The sequence below is a fragment of the Tachysurus vachellii genome, chromosome 5, assembly GCF_030014155.1.
Source record: "Tachysurus vachellii isolate PV-2020 chromosome 5, HZAU_Pvac_v1, whole genome shotgun sequence".
In the NCBI taxonomy this organism is placed as follows: domain Eukaryota; kingdom Metazoa; phylum Chordata; class Actinopteri; order Siluriformes; family Bagridae; genus Tachysurus; species Tachysurus vachellii.
The window spans coordinates 10962911-10984680 of NC_083464.1; the positions used below are offsets into that span (position 1 = coordinate 10962911).

The 21770-nt window shown below is 36.8% G+C and overlaps 1 protein-coding gene across 1 annotated transcript in view; it reads right to left on the reverse strand.

Annotated features, from left to right (window-relative positions):
- Positions 1 to 403: 403 nt before the first annotated feature.
- xylb (xylulokinase homolog (H. influenzae)) overlaps positions 404 to 21770 on the reverse strand; it is a 54193-nt gene continuing 32826 nt past the window's right edge. The window contains exons 16-19 of the mRNA XM_060869698.1: positions 21188 to 21246; positions 17756 to 17843; positions 9151 to 9245; positions 404 to 1602 (exon numbers count right to left, since the gene is read on the reverse strand). Of these exons, the coding sequence (XP_060725681.1) occupies positions 1531 to 1602; positions 9151 to 9245; positions 17756 to 17843; positions 21188 to 21246 (314 nt within the window). The 3' untranslated portion in view covers positions 404 to 1530. The remainder of the gene's footprint in view (positions 1603 to 9150; positions 9246 to 17755; positions 17844 to 21187; positions 21247 to 21770) is intronic.

Consider the following 21770-nt stretch of genomic DNA (forward strand, 5'->3'; position numbering starts at 1 on the left):
GAGGATTTTGCAAATTTCGCAGATCTGTGAAAAAAAATCACGAAAGCAAAGTTAGGTTCAATAAAAATTGCGAAACGTAAATGCACGCGGTATTACTGTAATGCTATAGTGTCTGTTTGGATCTGTGAGAAAAAGCAAGCCAATATTTACATTCCATTTGCCCACATTACCGACTTATTACTGGCTTATTAGCAAATGCTTCCATGTGGAAAGTTTATAGTCCCTTGATTGCATGAGAAAAAAAACAATGCAATCAGTCAGTAATCCAACATCCTGATTACTTCTTTAATACATCTTCAAGTTTAAATGAACCTATAGGATTACTAACTGCTTTTGAACAAAACACAAACACAAAGTTTGAACAAAAACTCAAGTATCATGTAACAAGCATACAAACAGACGATTAAACGATGACATGTTTATTCGATCAGTTCCTCTGATATGATTAGAAATACAACGTGTTGTGAGGCATATAGACAAGGAAGTGAGCAACATTTCACACAGTGTGTCTGATTTTAAAATCAATCAGTCCACCTTCCTCAGTCGTCCCTCTGTAAGTGTGCGGAGTACAATAAAGACAGAAGGAAAATGCTTGGTTACTAAGGTTTATGTACTATATTATATACATATCTCATAACGTCCCATCACTTTATGATGAATGGTTTCACAAAGCGAATCTAGTTTGGACATATATGCAACAAAAGTAAAAATATCTTGAGGTATCTGGGTCACCAATAATTTTATATACAGTATATTCACCAGTTTATTTAGACTGCTGATGACTGGGTCTGTGTAACACTAATAGATCATCAGCACCAGTAAATGTCTCGTGGGGCTAAAAAGTGAAACATATGATAAAAAGATTTGTAAACAGTGGCAAACTGTTGATCTTAATTAATGCACAATGTGTAGCCTTAAATACATTACAGGTCTGCAGAACTGAGACATTAATGCATGCACACTACCTTACATTTCACATTTAGCAGCAGCGAAGGCTGGAGCTGAAGACTAATGACCAATTGATTTAAAGCGGCAGCCAAGGCACACCGGTGTCAGTGAGTGGGAATGTGTGCAACTCAGATGGATTATTATTAATAGAACACAACCCTAGGTCATAGTATCAGTGAAACACACACATATATATTTAGAAAATAATTGTGTTTCATCTTAGAAAGGGGAAGAGGAAGGTCAACTCAAACAGCTCCTATCAGTTATTGTTTTCCTTCATTTCACTGCTTATACTGGAATTATATTATGTTACACAATAGCTTTTTTTCGTCTTCTTTTTTTTTTTTTACTCCTGACATGGTGATAGATTTGAACCCGTCAGGCCAAATTAACGATCACACTGAGCTGCTTCCTGCTCACAATTAACATGGAACAGTGTGAGTCATCCACAGAATCAATGCACATACATTTTCACATAAAAAACCAACGCAGTATCTTTTATACAGAATCATGTTAAAGGCATCATTTGTTTATGGCTGATAACCAGAAAAAAAGGTGCTTAAAAGATACCGAATGTGTGAATCATGATGTCATTGTGTTCCTGAGAATCTTCTCTTCCAGATCTGCATATCTCTTCAGGAGCGGTCCGTAGACCTATGAAAGCGTGAAATAAACTGTTACTCACAGTGTGAAGAAATACGTGCTTTCTATAATTGCCAGATGTGATTTTATATTACATTACATTTACAGCATTGACATTGATTGACATCATTTTATACAACTGAAGGTTAAGGGCTTGGTGAACCTGGGATTCAAACTCACAACCTTTCGATTGGTAATCCCACACCTTAACCTCTAGGCTACCACATCCCCATCTTCATTTGTTATAATTAAATGAGAGATTATTTAAGTGCTTGGTGAGGACGTAGATCCTGAGTCCTGGAGCCAGTGCAGATTAGAGTCTTAGGAGGTTTTCATACTTGGCACCTTTGCTGTGGTCTGAATGTGAGTGTGAGTGTGTCTATTCCCGGTGCCCCAACAGCGTTGGTCTGGATTTTATATTATCCTGATTCTATTGAACCCTGGTGTATTTGCATTCTTCTTACATCATCACAGATATGCAAGGAGAACACAGTGTGACTCACCATGTTTTTAAATTTATTTTGGTACTATAAAGCACAGCAGGGCACCTCAAATCTTCTATGTCCCACGATGTTCCCCTGCCACTCATGGTACAAATGTGTTGTGAAAACTAATGATGTGCACAATAACGTGAACTTAACAAGTTTCTGAACAAGTGCGGACATGAGTACCAGTTGCATTCGAATGCATGGGAATCGTGGCCCGAATTCCGACCAGCTCCTACAGTTAGTTCTGTACTGCGGAAGATAAACCTCTACTGTGAAAGCTCCTAGAATCCATGTCTTTCTTGTACTATGAGGAACTGTTGGGCCAGGTCAAGCCATTCTAGCAGGGTTTGTTAAGTAGTTAGGTGTGGGTCTTTTTTTTAGACTTGTTATCAAGCATTTGTGTTTTAAATCAGAAGCAGCCAGCTACAGTAGAGTGAATGCTGGTGTTAGACAACTTGAGAAGATTGAACACAAGCCATACAGCTGTTTCCTTGATTAGTTTCAAGAGTCGGATAGCACAGAGGGAAAGACCTGCCAGGAGTGATTTGCAGTAGTCCAGTCTCAAGAATAAACAAGCATGTGAGTCACATCTGTGGAGAGAAATGGCCAAATCCTTTTGATGTTGTAAATAGGATATGGACTATGAGCTGAATTATACTGGATTACACAGTTTTGTAACACATATTTGATTACACTCTTCACTGCAAGTCATTTAGCTCTGTTTATATATTATAACCTTATAAAATATGGCACGCAATTGCACACATCTGCACTTTATTCAGAAAAGACAGATCTATCTATCTATCTATCCATCCATCCATCCATCCATCCATCCATCCATCCATCTGTATTGACATTTTTATTGTAATTCTATTCATAGTCTATTTTCATTTTATCTTTGACTTCACAGCAGCAAATATAATAAATCATCATCCACCCATGGAATAGACAATATTATCAATGCTTTTAATCATTTCACAGTAGTTTACATATATATATACTCTAATCCTCACATTCTAACTAGTGCCTAGACCTTTGTGATACAAAATATCAAAAAACATTCTAACAGTGAACATTAGACCAAATGCAACAGAAGACTCCGCATGAGGACTTCAGCAACAACATGCAGCATATTTAAACCCAAACTTTGTGTGTGTGCGTATGTGTGTGTGTGTGTTTTAGTAGAATAGCCTTGAGGGTTTTTTTTTGTTAAAAAAACCTTTCCATCCTTATTTTAAAAAATTTGAGTTTAAAATTTAAGTTTAGCTTTTGAATAGCAGCTTGAATAATAACCAATGACATGACCATGATAAGTAATTATCAAAGTAAATAAGGACATTTTTTAATGTTGGCTTTATCTGAATAAAAGAGGGATTATTGTTGTGACTTGCACCGTAACTGAAGAGTATTATGTTTGGAACATTCATTCATTCATTCATTTTCTACCGCTTATCCTAACTATTCTCGGGTCACGGGGAGTCTGTCATCGGGCATCAAGGCAGGATACACCCTGGACGGAGTGCCAACCCATCGCAGGGCACACACACACTCTCAGTCACTCACGCAATCACACACTACGGACAATTTTCCAGAGATGCCAATCAACCTACCATGCATGTCTTTGGACCGGGGAGGAAACCGGAGTACCCGGAGGAAACCCCCGAGGCACGGGGAGAACATGCAAACTCCACACACACAAGGCAGAGGTATGTTTCTTTAAGACATACAGAGAAACCACTATTGTAGTGTCCTTACTACAGAGAGAAAAAGAAAGAAAGATAAGCATGGAAAAATCAATATGTATAATAAAAATCCCATTTCTAATGCCTTAACCTTCATAAGCTCTGTTTATCCTGAAACATGCTGAACGTTCATCCTAAACGCACAACAATAATGTGGACATAGTGTTATGTTGTGCAATTAATTGTGAAACCTTAGTGGGGAAAGAAGCATCAAATGCCATGGTGACAATGTTTAAGTTGAGAAGTGACTCATAATTAAACTAACTTTCATAGCTGTGAGAAAATCTGGATCCATTTTCAGTGCTTGTAATATGTTCTGTGTATCTAACTAAGAACACAGAAGACACAGATCTGTCAAACATATGACATCTTTTCATCTGTTTTTCTGTATTCTAATACTAAATAAAAGTTTTGGTCCTCAGGTTTGAGTGCTGACTTGTTTTTTTTTTTTTTTTAAAGTACAGTTTCTACACGGTGAATAATGATACTCAGTGCAGAATTACATAAAAGAAACACCTCCACATAAATACGTCAAGGTCAGCCATTTTGTCTATCCAAGGTGGATCTGTATTTGAGTTCATGGAGAGCATTTTCCCCTCCCTCTGCATCCCATGGTAAATTGCTTTCCGCCCCTTGACACGATCCATCCATTTTCCGCTCTGGCAGCCCATCTCTGGGGCATAGCAAGAGAAATATGCAGCATGTTACACGCTAACAGCATCCTCAATATGAAAGTGTGATAGGCGCAGAACTGGAGGAGAAATGGAGAAGGAGACAGAGATGTTGTGGAGAAACAAATACCAATTAAAACGTGAAAGATTGGTGTGGACCATTTCCCTTCCCTCTCCATCCACCGGGGTCAATCTTAATAAGGCCAGAGAAAGTCTAGTGCTATTCAGTAGGGACCATGCCAGAGGACTACTAGATTATTGTTGCGATTTACATTTGTATAGCCAGAGAGGATGTTTTGCTTCCACAATATACTGGACAACTGGGTCCCCAAGCAAATCACTCAAAGCATGGGTCTACGTGGCGCTGGCGAGATCTCAAAAGGTTTTCTCCAGCTAGAGGGGTGCCATTAAAAACGTACAGGTTTACTACACCTGTGTGCTCAAACTCTGAGAAGTGTAGCACCTCTGGGGACAGAATGACAAGCATTAATTGGACCTGGTAATTGATTCATGTGGGGCAATTAAGACACAGAATAGAGCACAAGATCCCACAAGATTTGGCATGTAGAATAGCGAACAGTGCTCAGAGTTCCTGAATTAAACCCACACAATTCATCCCCATCATAAGAAAAGTTCATGTCACCAACTTTTACCGCATTTGTCTATTAAATAGGTTTGCAGCATACAGGTTCTTTCTTTTAGACCCTTTAGGTGCATGGGTAATTTACAGGCAGGTATGTTGTTTTCTGCATATTTACCTCCTATGGATTTTATTTTTAATTCAAAAAACAGAAATCTTTCCTTACACATGAGCCAGCCCCAGCAGTCTCGCTGTGTTTTGTTGAACAAATAACTGTTGGCAGACAGCACCATCTTTCCAAAAGTATATCACTAGAAAACTCTTTAAACCTGCCAATATTTTTCAAGAGACATGTTCCTTCGTACAAATCAAATAGGAGTGCTCTCTACGCAGCTCTCGACATCCTGGTGTGAAATCAGAAATACGACTCCTGAAAACTCCAGCACTCGTTTTCGTGTCGCCCGGACTTCAGCATGTAACTGAGAACACCAATGCCATTAAATATCAAAGAGAACCCTTCATCAAAAGGGAGCTTGGAGTGGCATGCACTCTACTGACTCCACCGCCGAGCTGAAGTAGGAAACAGCAAAGTGAAGCAAATTAATAACAGCAGAACTCTATTTCCCATAGGTTTCAGAACATTCTGTAATGATATTATGATGATTAATCAAATGCTCGAGAACAATGGGGCCCATTTTTATTGCTCTCTGGCTCGAGGAGCAGGTCCAGGTTTGGGTGAACCAAGATGGCTATGCCTTTCCAGCATTAAAAAAATAAAAGCAGTCAACAACAAATGCAGCGAACTGCGAGAAAATGACATTTCCAATTTACACCTCTCACAGCCAATGGCAATTGCTACTCCATACTGTAGAGTGTATCCAGGCATGGATTGAATCTCACATTGCTATTTATGTATCATGTTAAATAATGCACACTGCATGGAGGCACAGTGTATTCTTAGAAACTGTACAGTTAATGAATCAATAAGGAAGCAAATCAGTGTGCAGCAGCAGTGGGCAGCAGCATCAGCAGAGTCAGAGTGCACAAAGCAGCAAGCTTTGTTCTGAAGAGGAAATATTCACTGTGTCTTCACATTAAATTTAGAAGCACATTTCATATCTTTCTATATTCATAGTCGGTAACATGGTCTTTCTGCCCAATATCCCAGAAAAGGATCTATACGATTATCATTAGGCATCTTGTATTATTTCTGAGTGAATATGAAATGCATATCTAGTTATTTTTATTTTAAACATTGTGCCTCTATATTTTTAAAGACTTAAAATGAGTGCAGGTGCATCTCACAGGAAAGCAGAAAGTCTTACTGTTTTCACCTGCTCTAGATGCACTAGCAGGTTTTGGGGTGGCTTGGCCCCTTATGTACACCCAACATGGCCAAAGTCACACTCAAAACAGACAAAAACACCTATTCTATTCAAACCTCCTTAGGCAGTGGACCAACTCTTCCATATGGACCAGAAGGCATTTTTGTTTTCATTTAGTTAAAATGGAAGTGGAATAAGGCCTGATTGTCACTAGAAAAATAGCTGGCAAGAAATTACTACTGCAATTGCAGCCAAGAAGAAATAAAGGTGAGCAAAATGGCCTAGAAATGCCACTGGCTGTGTATTCATTTTACTAATCCTAGTGAGTTATTTAAAAAAAAAAAAAAAAAGCTCGTTCATAATTCTGGTCCTTTTAAACAGCATTAAAACAATAATACGTTGTTTTTTTAATCACAGCTGAGCTGAAGAAATCACAGACAATAGCGCCGACGACATGGTTAACACAATCCATACATCAGATTTATCAGTGTACTGCTGTTTCTGACATGCACATAAAGAAAGAAACACCTTTATATTGAGCAGAAGGAATGACCTTCAGCAAGGAAAGAAGACAAAGCAGCAGCGCAAAACAATAAATACAATTTCACAGTTTGCTGTTGAGCTGTCAGAGGCAACCTCATGCATAATGATTAGATTTATGTTTAAGTTAAGCCGTCATGTGGTGTTAAACAAAAAAATACTGTTCATTTTAGTGATTCGCAAAATGAAGCCATCACAACACACTGCAGATCTCGACAGTAGTCACGAACAGGATGCTCTCGTTCAGAAAAGAGGTTAGAAGAAAAGGAGAAATGATACAAGCTAATTAAAGTACAGGCATTAAGTAAACTGCGCTACCTTATACAAAGTGGTTTATCCTAGTTTCTAAGTTAAATCTGGGGTCAATATGTCAATGCAGCAGATCTGTTTCATGACCACAACCATCAGTCTTTGGTTTTCTTTTATAGTTCTGAAATGAGCCTTTGCTAATGATCTGCACAAGAGTTCTTTTCTGATATAATTAAATCACTGAAGTGGTTAAACCATTAACATGCCACTATTAGAATTAATATTATTACTGTTCTCATCATCATCCTCATCATCATCAACAAAGAAATCATATTTAATGGATCATAAAGCTACACTTCACAAGTGTGCTGCAGCATAGCCTTCCCATGTGGGTGTGTGTGTGCACACTACCTTCTTTTAACATTTTAGATTACACTATATGAGCATATTATTTGTAATTCAGTGTGGGTTTTGTGATTGTGTGAGCTGAAGCACTGTAATCATTCAGCTATACTTATATAATACTATAATCCATCCATCCATCCATCCATTTTCTACCGCTTATCCGGGGCCGGGTCGCGGGGGCAGCAGTCTAAGCAGGGACGCCCAGACTTCCCTCTCCCCAGACACTTCCTCCAGCTAATACTATAATCAAGTTTGTAATTTTGACCATATTACCTTCTTAATACAAAAAGGTCAGATGTTCCCCATGACCGAACTTTTCACTAAAAGCATTTGTTCAGATGAAACTCCAATGGATTTCATCTAGAATAGATCAGAAGGTTTTGTATAATCTTGTGGAGTCCATGCCAGCCTCAAGTGCACGCTGTCATTAAAGCAAATAAAAAGGAACATAACAAGTACTCAAAGAAACCCGTGAAATTGAGCTGAAATTCATGTAAATCTTTCAAAGATTCTACATTCCACTCAAGATTCTGTCTATAATATAATTTGTAATGAAAACTGTAGTATAAGAACGCAAAGTTCTTCACTCGTGCTCTCTTTTTTGGATCAGACTTTTGGACCTCCTTCTCTAGTTAACATACCTTTTAATTTGCATGAATCTCCTGCACAAATTCTAGCATTGGATTCCTCCAATAAATTACATTTCTTTGCCATTTTGATAATATATATACTGTATTGATGTATTTATGGATGACAAAGCATCATCCTCTGCTTTGTCCCAGACCACCACATATATAAGGTGAGGCATTTTGATGGAATTTTTTGATTTTGATTTTTTTTATAAAAAAAAAAAAAAAACTTTGTGTTTCAATGCATTTTGATGAAAGAAATCTATATAAAAAACTTTTATAATGTATGTTACAACGCAAAGCTCAAAAGAAAATTTATTTATTTTTATTTTCTCCTTTCGGCTGCTCCACAGCGGATCACATGGTCCACATATTATATTTGTCACAGGTTTTACACCAGATGACCTTCCTAATGCAATCCTCCCATTTTTATCTGGGCTCAGGACCGGCACTGGGAGTTAACTCTTTAGTGGCTGGGTAAGCGCCCTGCCCGGTTATCAAACCCAGGGACCACTTGGGGGCTGCAATATTAAATCCTTACTCAAACAAGTTATACAGCAGACTGTATGTATGTATGCATTACAATGTATTAAATCAGTCTTCAAAGGCTCCTAAAATGTATTTCATATATTAATTATGCATGTATAATGACCATCTAACATTGAATACACTAGCCATTGTGCAAATCCACAAAATAAACCATAAAATAGTTAGATAAAAAAGGAAATTCACAAATTCTGTACATTAAACTTTTTGTGTGAACTAAAGCAGGAATGCACAACAGTAGAGCAAGCCAATCTTTCATACAGAACAATTTCAATTAAATTTATCCATGGGATCAATACAGTATGTGAATTGAATTTTTTGTTGATCTAAAGCTCGCAATTGAGCATGTGTGAGCTGGTGTGTGATGCTGAAGGTATTGGCATACCTTTTCAGCTCCTGGGGTTGGTTTCACTGCGAGCTGTGCTCCTGGGGCTTTACTCACTGCCTCTGCAAATGACATTCCCATTTCAGCAGCAAGTCCTATGGAAAAATATCAGCAATAAAAACGCAAAGCATTAAAAAAGTGCACAGAGGCTTCACAAGCTTTTTCAAACAGCTCATGTCTTCATGTTCAGTTTTCTTTGTGTGTTAGTTGACCTTTGGTATATCCAGCATTTTTCTCTGCTCACTGGTTGTAACGAAAATGAAATTTGGAAAATAGTATAGTGGAGGTGAGGATTTAAAGTGCGCCTGGAAAACCGAGGCTACACGGTGATGAATAGTGGAAGAGAAGCCCGATCTATGTACAGGAAAACGTCTTCATTTTCAGTCATGATTCTGATGACATGTCAATGTTTTATAAACCAAACAACCAGCCAGGCCATGTCAAGTAAACTGAGAAATATGCAACTGACAGTTCAAGCTGAAACTAAAACACCTTGAAAACATAAATCACATGTGCATCATTCCATATCGATTAAATACCAGAATGGCCAAAAGAATAAGTATAAACTCGGATGAGGAATGAGATAGAACTGATGGAGGTACAAGTTAATTCAGTCATGCTAAACCATGATTCATTTCCTTTCAGGAACAACAGAATATAAAAGCAGCACAGTCAGCGGTAAACAGTAAAGGAAAGTGTTTGTGTGGAAATGCAAGACGATGCAGTGGGGAAGTAATTATCCGAAACCAGCAGTATACATACATACACACACACACACACACACACACACACACACACACACACACACACACACACACACACACATATATATATATAAAATAGCAAGCCAGGTGTATTCATTCAGATTAATAATAACAGAAAGTGACTGAGACTAATTAACTAATGCTAATTAGTAAAAAAGTTACAGAGTTAAACATAATGACTAACAAATTTTAAAAATAAAATAGAAATACGGGCACAAAACATGAAGGAACTGGCGATCATATTTGTACATGCAACACATATACTATTTGTTCATGAAATACTGGACACCTCTAAAGTAACCTACAAAAATAGTTAAGCTGATGTGAACGGACTGTGTGCAGAGGCTAACCAATTAATAATTAACCGATTTTTACACAACCAATATAATTTTTACCAGAATTTATTACCACAGCTTATTGGGTTTTCAAAATTTATCTTCCAAAGTGCCAGCCAGGCAGACTTGCTATGAAATATTTATGTCTCGCTCCCTCTGATACCAGAAAGTCAGGCTTGCCAAATCCATGTTTTATAATTGAGCTGATTATCATGATTTTGATGTTAAGATGAATTATATCAATGTTACATATTTGAAAATACTTTTATCTATTGCAGTCATGCCTTGTGATAAACTGGTGTCAAGTCCTGAGTGCGAGTCTATTCCCACCACATACCAAGTGTTTCTGTGTCAGACTCTGGATTCACCATCACCCAGTCCAGAATAAACAGTTAACAAAGCTGAATGTGATTTTCATTATAGTGATTTTGGAGTTTAATTAAAAAACTATATTAAGGTCAGATTTGAATGCTGACTTTTATAGTTTCTTTTTTTTTTTTTTTTTGACAGTTTGGTTAGTTTTGAATGGTCATTAGGTTGACATGATTTTTTTTTCCCCTACATGAAGTTCTGGCAACCTTGACCTTGATCCAGGCAGCCAGCTTGTTAGTTGGGAAACGTCTGCTGAATGTCATTAACTAGATATGCGGCTGATTCAGTGCAAGTCGTTAATTGTTAATTGTAGTGCTGCATACAATCATTACTGTTGTCAAAGTCCTCTAAAATTACACTTGCTTTGGTAGTAAAATGCCTTTTGTTGATTGTTGAAATGATTTAGTATTGAAATGCCTTCGAATATGAATGAGCCCAGTTATCCTCAAATGCTGCCACAGACAGAGAAAACATTAGTAGAGGAACACTCTTATGGAGGAAAATCACAAAGAAGCAATATCGTAATTTTATCACCGAATTTTATGTTTTCAGTCATTTTAGACTACACACAATAACATTATATAGTCAGTGATATTTATCTCAATATAACATTTTCACATAAAACCCTGCAATCTCTAGCTTGTGCACATGGGGGAATAATTTGCACACTAGGGCTGCATTCAAAATGGCTTCCAAAATGGCTTCACCAAACAAATTATAACATAATGGTGGTGTAGACTATTTATCAGCGTAACAGTATGAGAGTATCAGCAACAGGGAAGAAGAACAAACAGGTGCCTGATGCATGGTTACACAGAATATCACGTTTAAGAGATGTTAAAAGTGTTAGACTGCTGAGAAAAAACTATTTGCCCCATTTTCAGAAATTCTGCACATTATCGCATTGTATTGGTCAGGTTTTATTGTGGTTTGTAATATTATAATTTCGACAGAGTACTATAATTTAGAAAACTGACAACAGTTAGTTCTTTCATTTCCCGTGTGTAATGTATCATGTACGGGCATGTAGTAGCCTGGTGGTTAAGGTGTTGGGCTACCAATCGGAAGGTTGTGAGTTCGATCCCAGGTCCACCAAGCTGCCACTGGTGGGCCCCTGAGCAAGGCCCTTAACCCTTAATTGCTCAGTTGTACAAAAATGAGATAATGTAAGTCGCTCTGGATAAGAGCATCTGCCAAATGCTGTAACTGTATCAATTATATTATCTTCAGGAGTAAAAAATTACCACTCTCCTGGTACAATAGAAGATACTGGAGCATCAGTTTCTTCCTAATTATTTAATAACAATTACATGAATGCTTGTCTCAAGTGTTTTCAACAATATTCTGTGCACAAATGAATAAAATAAATGTAAAATTTGGCCTACATGGGTTTTGTTATGGCTGGACAAAACCAAATACTGAATTTCACAGTAAGAACCTTATACCAACAGTCAAGCACAATAGTGGTAGTGTGATGGTTTGGGGATGGTTTGAGGTCTGGATGCCATGCAGTTTCTAAAGGAACCGTGAATTCTTATCTGTATCAGATAATTTTACAGGAGCATGTTGTAACTAGTAACTAGTTTGAGACTAAGGGAGAAAATGACTTCTCATATAAGGGCAGTGGGTGTTGCATATCAAATTAGTGTATTTGTTCTTCACTCAAGATCTCTTTTATGCAATATTAGGTTTCAGTTGAAGATTTGATGACATTCAGTGTAAAAATATGCAAAAATACAGAACAGACAGGGAGCAAACACGTTTCATAGCAATTTACATCTAATATAAATTCAATTAATACAGCATTATAAACACTAGTGTGAGGCTAAGACTTCATAGTATATTAGCAAAATAATAAAACATGCGATTTCAAATCTTCAAATGTGTTTTTTCTTTACTCTACATAGAAAACACTGAGAAAATGAATTCCGACAGCCCTGGGTGTTAGATGGTTGTTGTTGTATAAGGTAGCTAACATCAAAACAAGATGTGACTAATCCCTCATTTCTGAAATTGAAAAAGAAAGTACTATTGTTTAAAGTTAATATGTGATCATTTTTATTGCTTATTATAGTTTTTTATAATTAGTTATGTGCAGATTGGTTTATAATTAGTTTTCACTTAAAGTCCACATGAAAACACGGCTGTTTTAGAGCTTTTTGTGTGTCTCTATGCAGTATATTGTACAAGGCAATATGCAGTATACTAAAAAAGTGGCAAAATATAATACTGTGAAAATGACCAGGCCTTGTGCATATGAAGGCAACTTTGTGTGTGTGTGTGTGTGTGTGTGTGTGTGTGTGTGTGTGTGTGTGTGTGTGTGCACGCGTGTGTGTGTGTGTGTGCTTATGTTAGAGAGATGAGTGTTGGCTTGTTTCTCAGTACTCTCCATTGAATATCCTAATTCTCTAACTGCCAATGGGAAGAAGGATCAAAAGTCGCTGACCCACACCTTGATATCAAGCTGAAAATGGTACTTAGCAATAAGAAGACATACACAGTTGAAATCAAGCACAATTTAAACTTTAAACCTTTTTTTTTTTCAGGATGCTAAGCCATTGTGAGATTCGGTGGCAGGTGTTGCATACTGTAGGTGAAATTATAGTGGCTACTGTGGAAAACTGTCAAGAACCCACTGTCAACATATTTCTTCACTGAATTCCTGTTTTAAAAGAAAATATGCCTACAGAATCAAATCATAGCCTTGAAACCATTTCAGTCGCACATTTATTGTTTTAAGTAGGTCCATTTCCAATTCATTCTCTGTGTATGGTCCAGAGTGCTGTATTCTGTAATGGTAGACATTGAAACTGTGCAACGGGGAACCGACACATGCATATTTTAGTTATACGCATATTATAGTTACACACATACACCCCTCAGGTGGCTGTCTGAACTACAGAGAACTAGAGTTTATAAAAAGTCATTTCTTTTAGAGATTACACCTCCAGACATTCCATGTTGTTTAGGACTAGGAAGCCTATGAGATTTGGTTACATTAATGAAGGCAGAACCGATTCAGAGACGGGGGCACTCAACAGCGAACCTTCACTCAACTCAATATCCCCATCTGTCTTTCTCGCCATTAAGGCTGACACAAGAGAAATACTGATACTAATGCAATCAAGTCAAGGAGAAATTGAGACAGTGGTTTATGATGATGAACCACTGGCACCCATCTCTATTCTATACTGCTGATGGCCACAGCAGAAATGAATAAATAACATGTATGAATAAAAGTTAGACGAATATAATAAAAGTGCATTTGTGCCGACCTGAACACCATTCTCCATTGCTCATGTAGGCCACGATCATTTCAAACCTAGGGTCTGCTTTAGCTTTTAATTAACACCCCGAGGGCCCTCATCAGCCTCATCTCACATCTGTGTGACTGGATTATGATAAGACCAGATGAGAAATTAGAGCAAGGATCCAGAGAAGGCATGATTAAGTTGATGTGTCATCCATCCGAGGTTTTAGCTAATGGCAGAGACTCAGTCTTTAATATCAATTCGCTGTCTCTTATGTCTTATAAGGCCATTTTCCCCAACATGTTAAAAAATTACAGATGTGCCACCTCTGAATTAATCCAGTCTTTTAGTAAAATAATGTGTAAATGTCTTCACCGGCCACACTGAACTAGAGAGTCAGATTTACAAGATTTTATAAATGCTGATTTACTTTGTATGCACGTTTGTGCAATGATCATTGCAAATCACCTGTAAAACTCAAGTTATGTTCATTGTGAATTAAATTTAGTGACAGCTGCAAAACTCCTTAAGAAGGCAAAGCTCAAAGAGAAAATGACAAAATGGTGACAGAATTGCCACTTTGAAAGTGCAGATATTCATTAAATCTTCTGGTAATACAGCTAAGCCAATACAAGTCAGCAATGACAAACAAATGAACTCTTTCCACTTTCAAAGGGCAGTGGTAGCTCAGTGGATGCACTACTGATCAAAAGGTTGTGAGTTCGCACCACAGGGCCACCAAGGTGACAGTCCTGGGCCCCTGAGCTAGGTCCTTCAATTGCTCAGCTGTATAAATGTAAGTCACCCTTACAGGGAGTCTGCAAAATGCAGTAAATATAACTTTCTTTCAAGTAATATGAAACAACTGATTTTACATTACATTACATTTATGGCATTCGGCAGACACCCTTATCCAGAGCGACTTACATTTTTTAACAACTCAGCAATTGAGGGTTAAGGGCCTTGCTCAGGGGCCCAGCAGTGACAGCTTGGTGGACCTGGGATTCAGACTTGCAACCTTCCAATCAGTAGGCCGACACCTTAACCACTAGACTGCAACATTTACAACGTTTATCACATTCGTGCTTGCAAATTAAATTTATAATCGATTTAAGCTTGTCAGCAAACTCCATATATAACAATTTTATTGCAGGCTATTATATAACTATAAATCAATTAAGGTGAGTCACATTATACACTGTAGACCTAAAGGTATGTTGATATCTGACCATTCCATTCGAAAACCAAGTGCCATTATTGTGGAATAGTTGCCCCTTTGCTGTATAATTACTTCCACTCTTCTAGAAAGGTTTTCCTCTAGATTTTGGAGCATCGCTTTGGGAATCTGCTCAATCAGCCACAAGAGATTTGATGAGCTCATGCAGTGATGCCAGGTAAGGAATCCTGGCTTGCAATCAGCATTCTAATTCATCCCAAAGGTGTTCAGTAAGGTTGAAGTCAGGGCTCAAGTTCGTGACACTCAAGATCATCCATCATAGTGGAAAAGTCCTATAGTTCTAGTGAAGGGAAAATCTAAGGCTATAGCATATAAAGACGCGGCAACAGTGGTAATACATCCAAACTAACTAGACTTTCATGAATAGCACCTTTACTGTATAAATCATAATATTATTACGATGTAAAACCGAATAAATCTGATTGTATCCAAATTGATAAACAAGGTTCAGTTTGAGATGGAGCATGAACATTATGTCAGTTTTCCACACTTTTCAGAGATTTTCCATTTTATTTGTAACCCTCTGGTCTGACTAGCAAATTAATGCTGGGTCATTTAAAAATAAATAAATAAATAAACGAAAGCAAAATAGGTAAAGTCCCAATCAACATCGCTTTCAAAACAAAACAAATAGGTTTTCTGTTTAGTCAGAAATTGTAACCTGAATTTCCAGAACCAAACATAACACAACCATTAATGGTTCAGCATTAAAAGTTGACTGATTTAATCATTCAGCCATGTTAGCTGTTTATCCCAAATTTTGTAAGCAAGCAATTTACCTGGACCTTTAGAAATTTTAATTGAATACCACAGAATCGTGTTAAAACTCCTGTGAATCACTGTAGTGAGTCATGTAACGTGTAATTATATGTGCCTGATGAAACCGGTGATTAGGATGTTAGACACTGCAGCTCATAGGAAGCTGTTTGGATTAATCGACTGCAGAGTCACACACTGTTACACGCTGAATATTTCAGCACTTCACCATTTGGTTCCTTTGTCAGGATGAAAGCATAATATACATAGTCACGTATTTTACTTTTCCCCCTCATTATTGGTTGCCGAATCATTAACAATAAGCATTGAAGACCATTTGATTGAAAACAAAAGAAAGGCCATGACATAGGACTGTATAGAACAGTTACACAGACAAATCAAGACCTTGGAATTACTAGGTCTGACAATTTGCCTAGAAAAAAAATTCATTTGTGTAATAAATATGTAATTAGCATGACACTGACAATATGTAAGAGGTTGCTTTAAGGTCTTTAGATTTATAGCTTGATATCTTAAAATGACAGAAGCTTACTTTGCTGAATTTTAGGCTGTACAATTGTACATTGTACATAAAACTTTACAATGTTGTAGTATATTTATTTTTTAACTGTTTATGTTGTCATAGAGCTTAGCACGCTTAACTCAAATCACGTTAACGCTGATATAATGATACTGATCAAAAAGCAAAACAAAATAAACCTTTAATGTGGATTAAAACACTAATAGGAACAACAGGAATGTAGTCTTGATATGCCATGTTAAACAGATAATAAAAAAAGTGGAAGACAGTATAATATACCATAAAATACTTGAAATATAAATGTAGGGTAAGAGGACATTATTGTATTTAAATATATAGTTTAATATATAGTGAAAAAAATTAAAAATACCTTAACAAAAGGGATATGATCAAGCAAGCTCTCTCTCTCTCTCTCGCTCTCTCTCTCTCTCATATACACACACACACACACACACACACACACACACACACACACACACACACACACACACACACACCAAGAGTGATAGCACTCATCCAGTGGAACAACATAGAGGTCATGAGTTCAGATGCATCAGCGGTCTCTAAAGAAAAGGCATGGCATTTTCCCCCGTCAAATAATTCCTGCCTGCTTCTCCTTCCTATTTAATTAACCAGAGCTTCAAGAGAATTCAGAATCCAAGAGTACAAAAAACAAAAGTGAAAGCTGCTGCTCAGGCAAGCTTTTATATGTAACAACAAAAGAGCTTAGGGTCACACATTACCACTCCATGCAGATGGGAAAGCATTACCAACCCCTTGTCAGTAAAAAAAAAATAATTAAATAAAAAAAAAGCAAACAACAGACTGAATAATAAAAGAATAATTATAGACTTACTCAAGAATTTAAAGCCCCCTGTTCCATTATAGCAATTAAGCAATAGGGTGTATAACATGCGATTGAGCAGATCTTAGGCTAACTCAGGCTTGATGCTTTTAAACGACACTCTCCTTTAAGTCATATTAGTCTAATCAGATTGATGAGTCTGTCTGGAGTGCAGTCATGACAAGATGTAGCACTCTAACAGGAATTCAAACCAAGCACTCACAAGAAACAAATCTGGGCCTTTATATAACACTCAGAGCTGTATGTATGATACCCAGAAGAGTTGGATGATAAACATTAATGAAGGCTAAATTAGACAAACGGTTGGGAGAAACTGTGAAACTGTACATCAAGCCCTCACTTTGTAATCACTTATCCTCCCAACTGTTGTGATCAGGTGTTAAATATTTGACATTTATACTACAGCTGTTCTGCTGATTATTTTCAATAAGAATAATTAAGAGAAATAAGATCTCTGTTCATATGTACGAAGAGACAATCTTACCATGCACAGCTCTGTAGGCGCAGCCGAGGCAGGCAGAGTTGGCCAAGTCGATGGTGTACACTGGAGCGTTGAACACGTCAGACAGAACCTGTGTCATTGAGAAGAGGTCATGCTCATTATATTCCTGACACGATCTCAGTCACAAAGGTGGAATACATGGCTGATTTACACAGATGATACCATCATGTATGCCTTTATACAATGTGAACTACTGATGTATACCATCATCCAAACCTCTTATATGCCAATATGCAACAATACACATGCACATATACTGTACTGTACATACCATGCTTTTTGGTTAAATATTTTTATAAGGAGCTGCTTTGTGTGAAACTAAATTGTCCTTTGCATTGTTTTATAATATCTATATATCTATAATAATGTCATAGGAGCAGTAAACTCACCTACCCACCCGCCGCACTCACTCACCCACCCACTCACTCACCCAACCACTCACTCACCCATACCCAACCACCCACCCAAACTATATGCACTTTTTCCACATATTTTGTCTGCGTTTATGTGAGTTCCCTCCAGGTTCTCTAGTTTTCTCCCACTTCCCAATAACATGTCAGAATATACATTTAAGATATTTAGCAGATACACTTATTCAGAGTGACATGCAAAAGTGAATTAAAGTCTCTATCAATGCTGATTCTTTATGGCACAGACTATGAATACCCTTCAGGATAGCACAAAGACTACTTTTTTTTTCAGGTGGATTGGGTTCTGAAAACTGATGCCCAGTGAAGGACTGGAGCCCTGAAATGCTTATTAAAGATGTAAGTATGAATGTATGTATTGTTATAGATGGATTATAGATAGGGTAGATTGTGTGTGGATTGTGTTGTGCAAACGGTGGCTCTGAGAGCACTCTTTATCACACTGCTGTAAATGTAATAACTGTAACAACTGAGTAAACTATGCCACAGGACAAGAATTTTATTTAATTTCTATTTAGCTTTAAAGGACTAGAGAAAAAATAACTTCAGGAGGAATTCTTATGGGAGCAGTAGTGAGATTAAACTCTTCACTTTACAGTTCTCCACTTTACGCAAAGTGTTAGTGTTTCTGTTCTATTAAGATGACGGAAAATAAACGAACGACTTTTCGCCGCATAGAGCGTAGTATAGTTGAGTGTAGAATTGGTTTCCAATTGGAAGACACTAAAGCTCCCAGATGTTGCTGTTTATGTTTATGTCCTCTATCCATTTTTAAACTGTAAGGAGTCATCACACTATGCAGTGCTCTTATTTTCAGAATCAGGCATTTCATCCACATGAGTGCATTTTAAAAATTGGAAGGTCATTAAACGGTGCAATATGGTGTAATACACTATTAAATAGTGCCATGTAATATAAATTGTTTGTGTTCCATTATTAACAGTGAAGACTAAAAACAGCACTGAAGCTGGAGATTTAATTTGTAGCCTGTGTTTAGCGGTTAATGGAAGTGTGGTGTGATGTCTTGTGCTTTCTGCTGCTGAAAAGAAAACACAGCCTACAAAATGTAATAACCTGCAACATTTTTGCATTCCATAGAGAAAATATTAATTACTGGTTGACTACTAAAATAAAATAGTGGTTGGTCAACCCCTACGTCCCGATCAGGGTTATGGTAGATCTATAACCTATGAATTCTATACGGCTCTAAAGCAGAAAATACACCTTGGATTCTGACATCGCCAGATTCTCACCCACAGAGAGTAACCTGTGCTCAGGTTTGAAATAGTTACCCTGAAACTGTGAAATAAGTTACACCAACATACCTCCTCTATCCATATAATGTATATTTTCTAATAGGAATTCTAGCTCACACTAAAACAGATGTACATTAAATCTTCCAAGTATGTACATTTAAATATAATGTACATTTAAATATAATGTATATTTTCTAATAAGAATTACATCTGTACATCTGTTTTAGTGTGAGCTAGAATTCATATTAGAAAATATACATTATATTTAAATGTACATTATATTTAAATGTACATACTTGGAAGATACAAGCACCGTTATGTTAATATTATTAGAAAAAAGTGTGCTCGCAGAGAATCGGCTGAACTATACAGGGATCATAGCACCAACGAGCTTCCACTGCTGAGTCCTTGAGCAAAGCTTTTAACCCCACACTGCTTAGTTGCTTTTATCCAGAGTAATTGGAAGTCTCTCACTCAGATCTATAATGCAACCATTTTCAGTTTTTTTTTGCATTCTGCTCAGTGGGGTCCATGTTAGGTGACTGTCTTAAACAGCTTTATCTTACAAAACATCCTTCTTTTGGCATTTTTTATATTTTTCAGCCCTAATATATTATGAATTTTTATCAACATTGACACAGCTTCAAGAATGCAAATGCTGTAAACAGTAAAGCTTTCGTAAGGTTACTAGTGTACAAACTCATGAAGCAACAACACGCAACTGACCAAAAACCTCCAGAGCAGTCAACTTCCAAATCAAATAGGGAACTGAAAAATGGACAGAATTACTAGATGATTCATCTATCATAAATCAAATTTAATGTTTTTACACCTCGACATGCACACACACACACAAAAAAAATTAAGCCATAATTGCTTAATGTGGTTTAGCAGCAAAAGCAATGTGGTAATGCAAAATATTCCATTATATATAGTATGTCAAGTGTTTGTTATAAATAAACTACTTATTTGTAAAAATAAATAAATAAATAAATTAATTAATAATAATAATAATAATAATAATAATATATCAGAAAGATAAGCCAAAATATTGAGTAACTTGCACTGTCAAAGGACACATTTGTTAATTTTAGTTTACGTTCATTAAACGTTTTGTGGATTGTAGCATGGAACTTAATCTGATGAAATCCTTTCATACTTTTCACTTGAGCTAAATTTCAGAGTTATTTTATCTTGAATATTAGTGCCAATAATAGCATAATGTCATACAGGCATGAACAACGAGAAGACAAAATACTGTACTGTAATCAACATAATGTTCAACATAATGTAATGTTAAATGCTTTGGGATTTGTGTGTGCAAGTACAAAGCGCATTAGCTATGCTCCACAAGTCTCTCTCTCGCTCTCTCTCGCCCTCCAAAAGCAAGAAACAAACAAAATATCAATAAATAACCATTTACTGAATATGCATTTATAGGCATGCAAACTCAAGCGCTTGCCTCTGCATCCTTTAATCAATTTTACAACAAACTGAACAGATTGAGAGATGCACAAAAAAAAGACATGCAGACAGACAGACAGGCCCACATTTTTGTTCATTATGAAACCACAATGTGACACATTTCAGAGAAATTCCTTCTAATTTCATGAAAACAAAGCACTGCTAAGAAAGTCATGCAAAGAGCGTTTCAGAATTCTGATTGTGGTCAAAAATAAGCATGCATTCATCACGCGATTTGTAATTGTCTGCTGTTTTTTTCTCCATACCTGAAGTATGTCCTTGTTAGATGAGGCGCCTCCTGTTGCCAGAACTCTTGTTCCTTGAACTATAGAAAAAAAAATACTTTTACAGTAATTACAGTAATGTCAAATGCGAAGCATGGCCTCAGGGATACACGATTTCAACCATACACACACACTATTAAACATTTTATGTACTGGCTTTGTTATTTCGCTCATAGGCTAAAATGACAACCTTTTCTATATTAATAGCACTAAGTGGTCTTTAAGGACTTGAGGTTCAAAAGAATATTTAGAGCTTTTATATTGCGTATATATTGCCCTCACAGTTACATAAGGAGCTGTGATAAATTTAAGCTCTGCTTTACTAAAAGGTGTGAGCATGTAAAAACATCTGCAAACATTTAAAACCTTTGAAAAAGAACATGCAAGATGGTTTACTAACAGGATCTATAGAGGATTGCATGAGTAAATGAACAGGACTGGAATGTTTTGCATGTCTAGCTTTATGAATATGCAATCTGGACTGATTCTACCTAAAACTACAAAATGTAGGACAGTGTGAATGCACACTGATTAATTTTGCATTCACAATGCAATTTAGCATGCC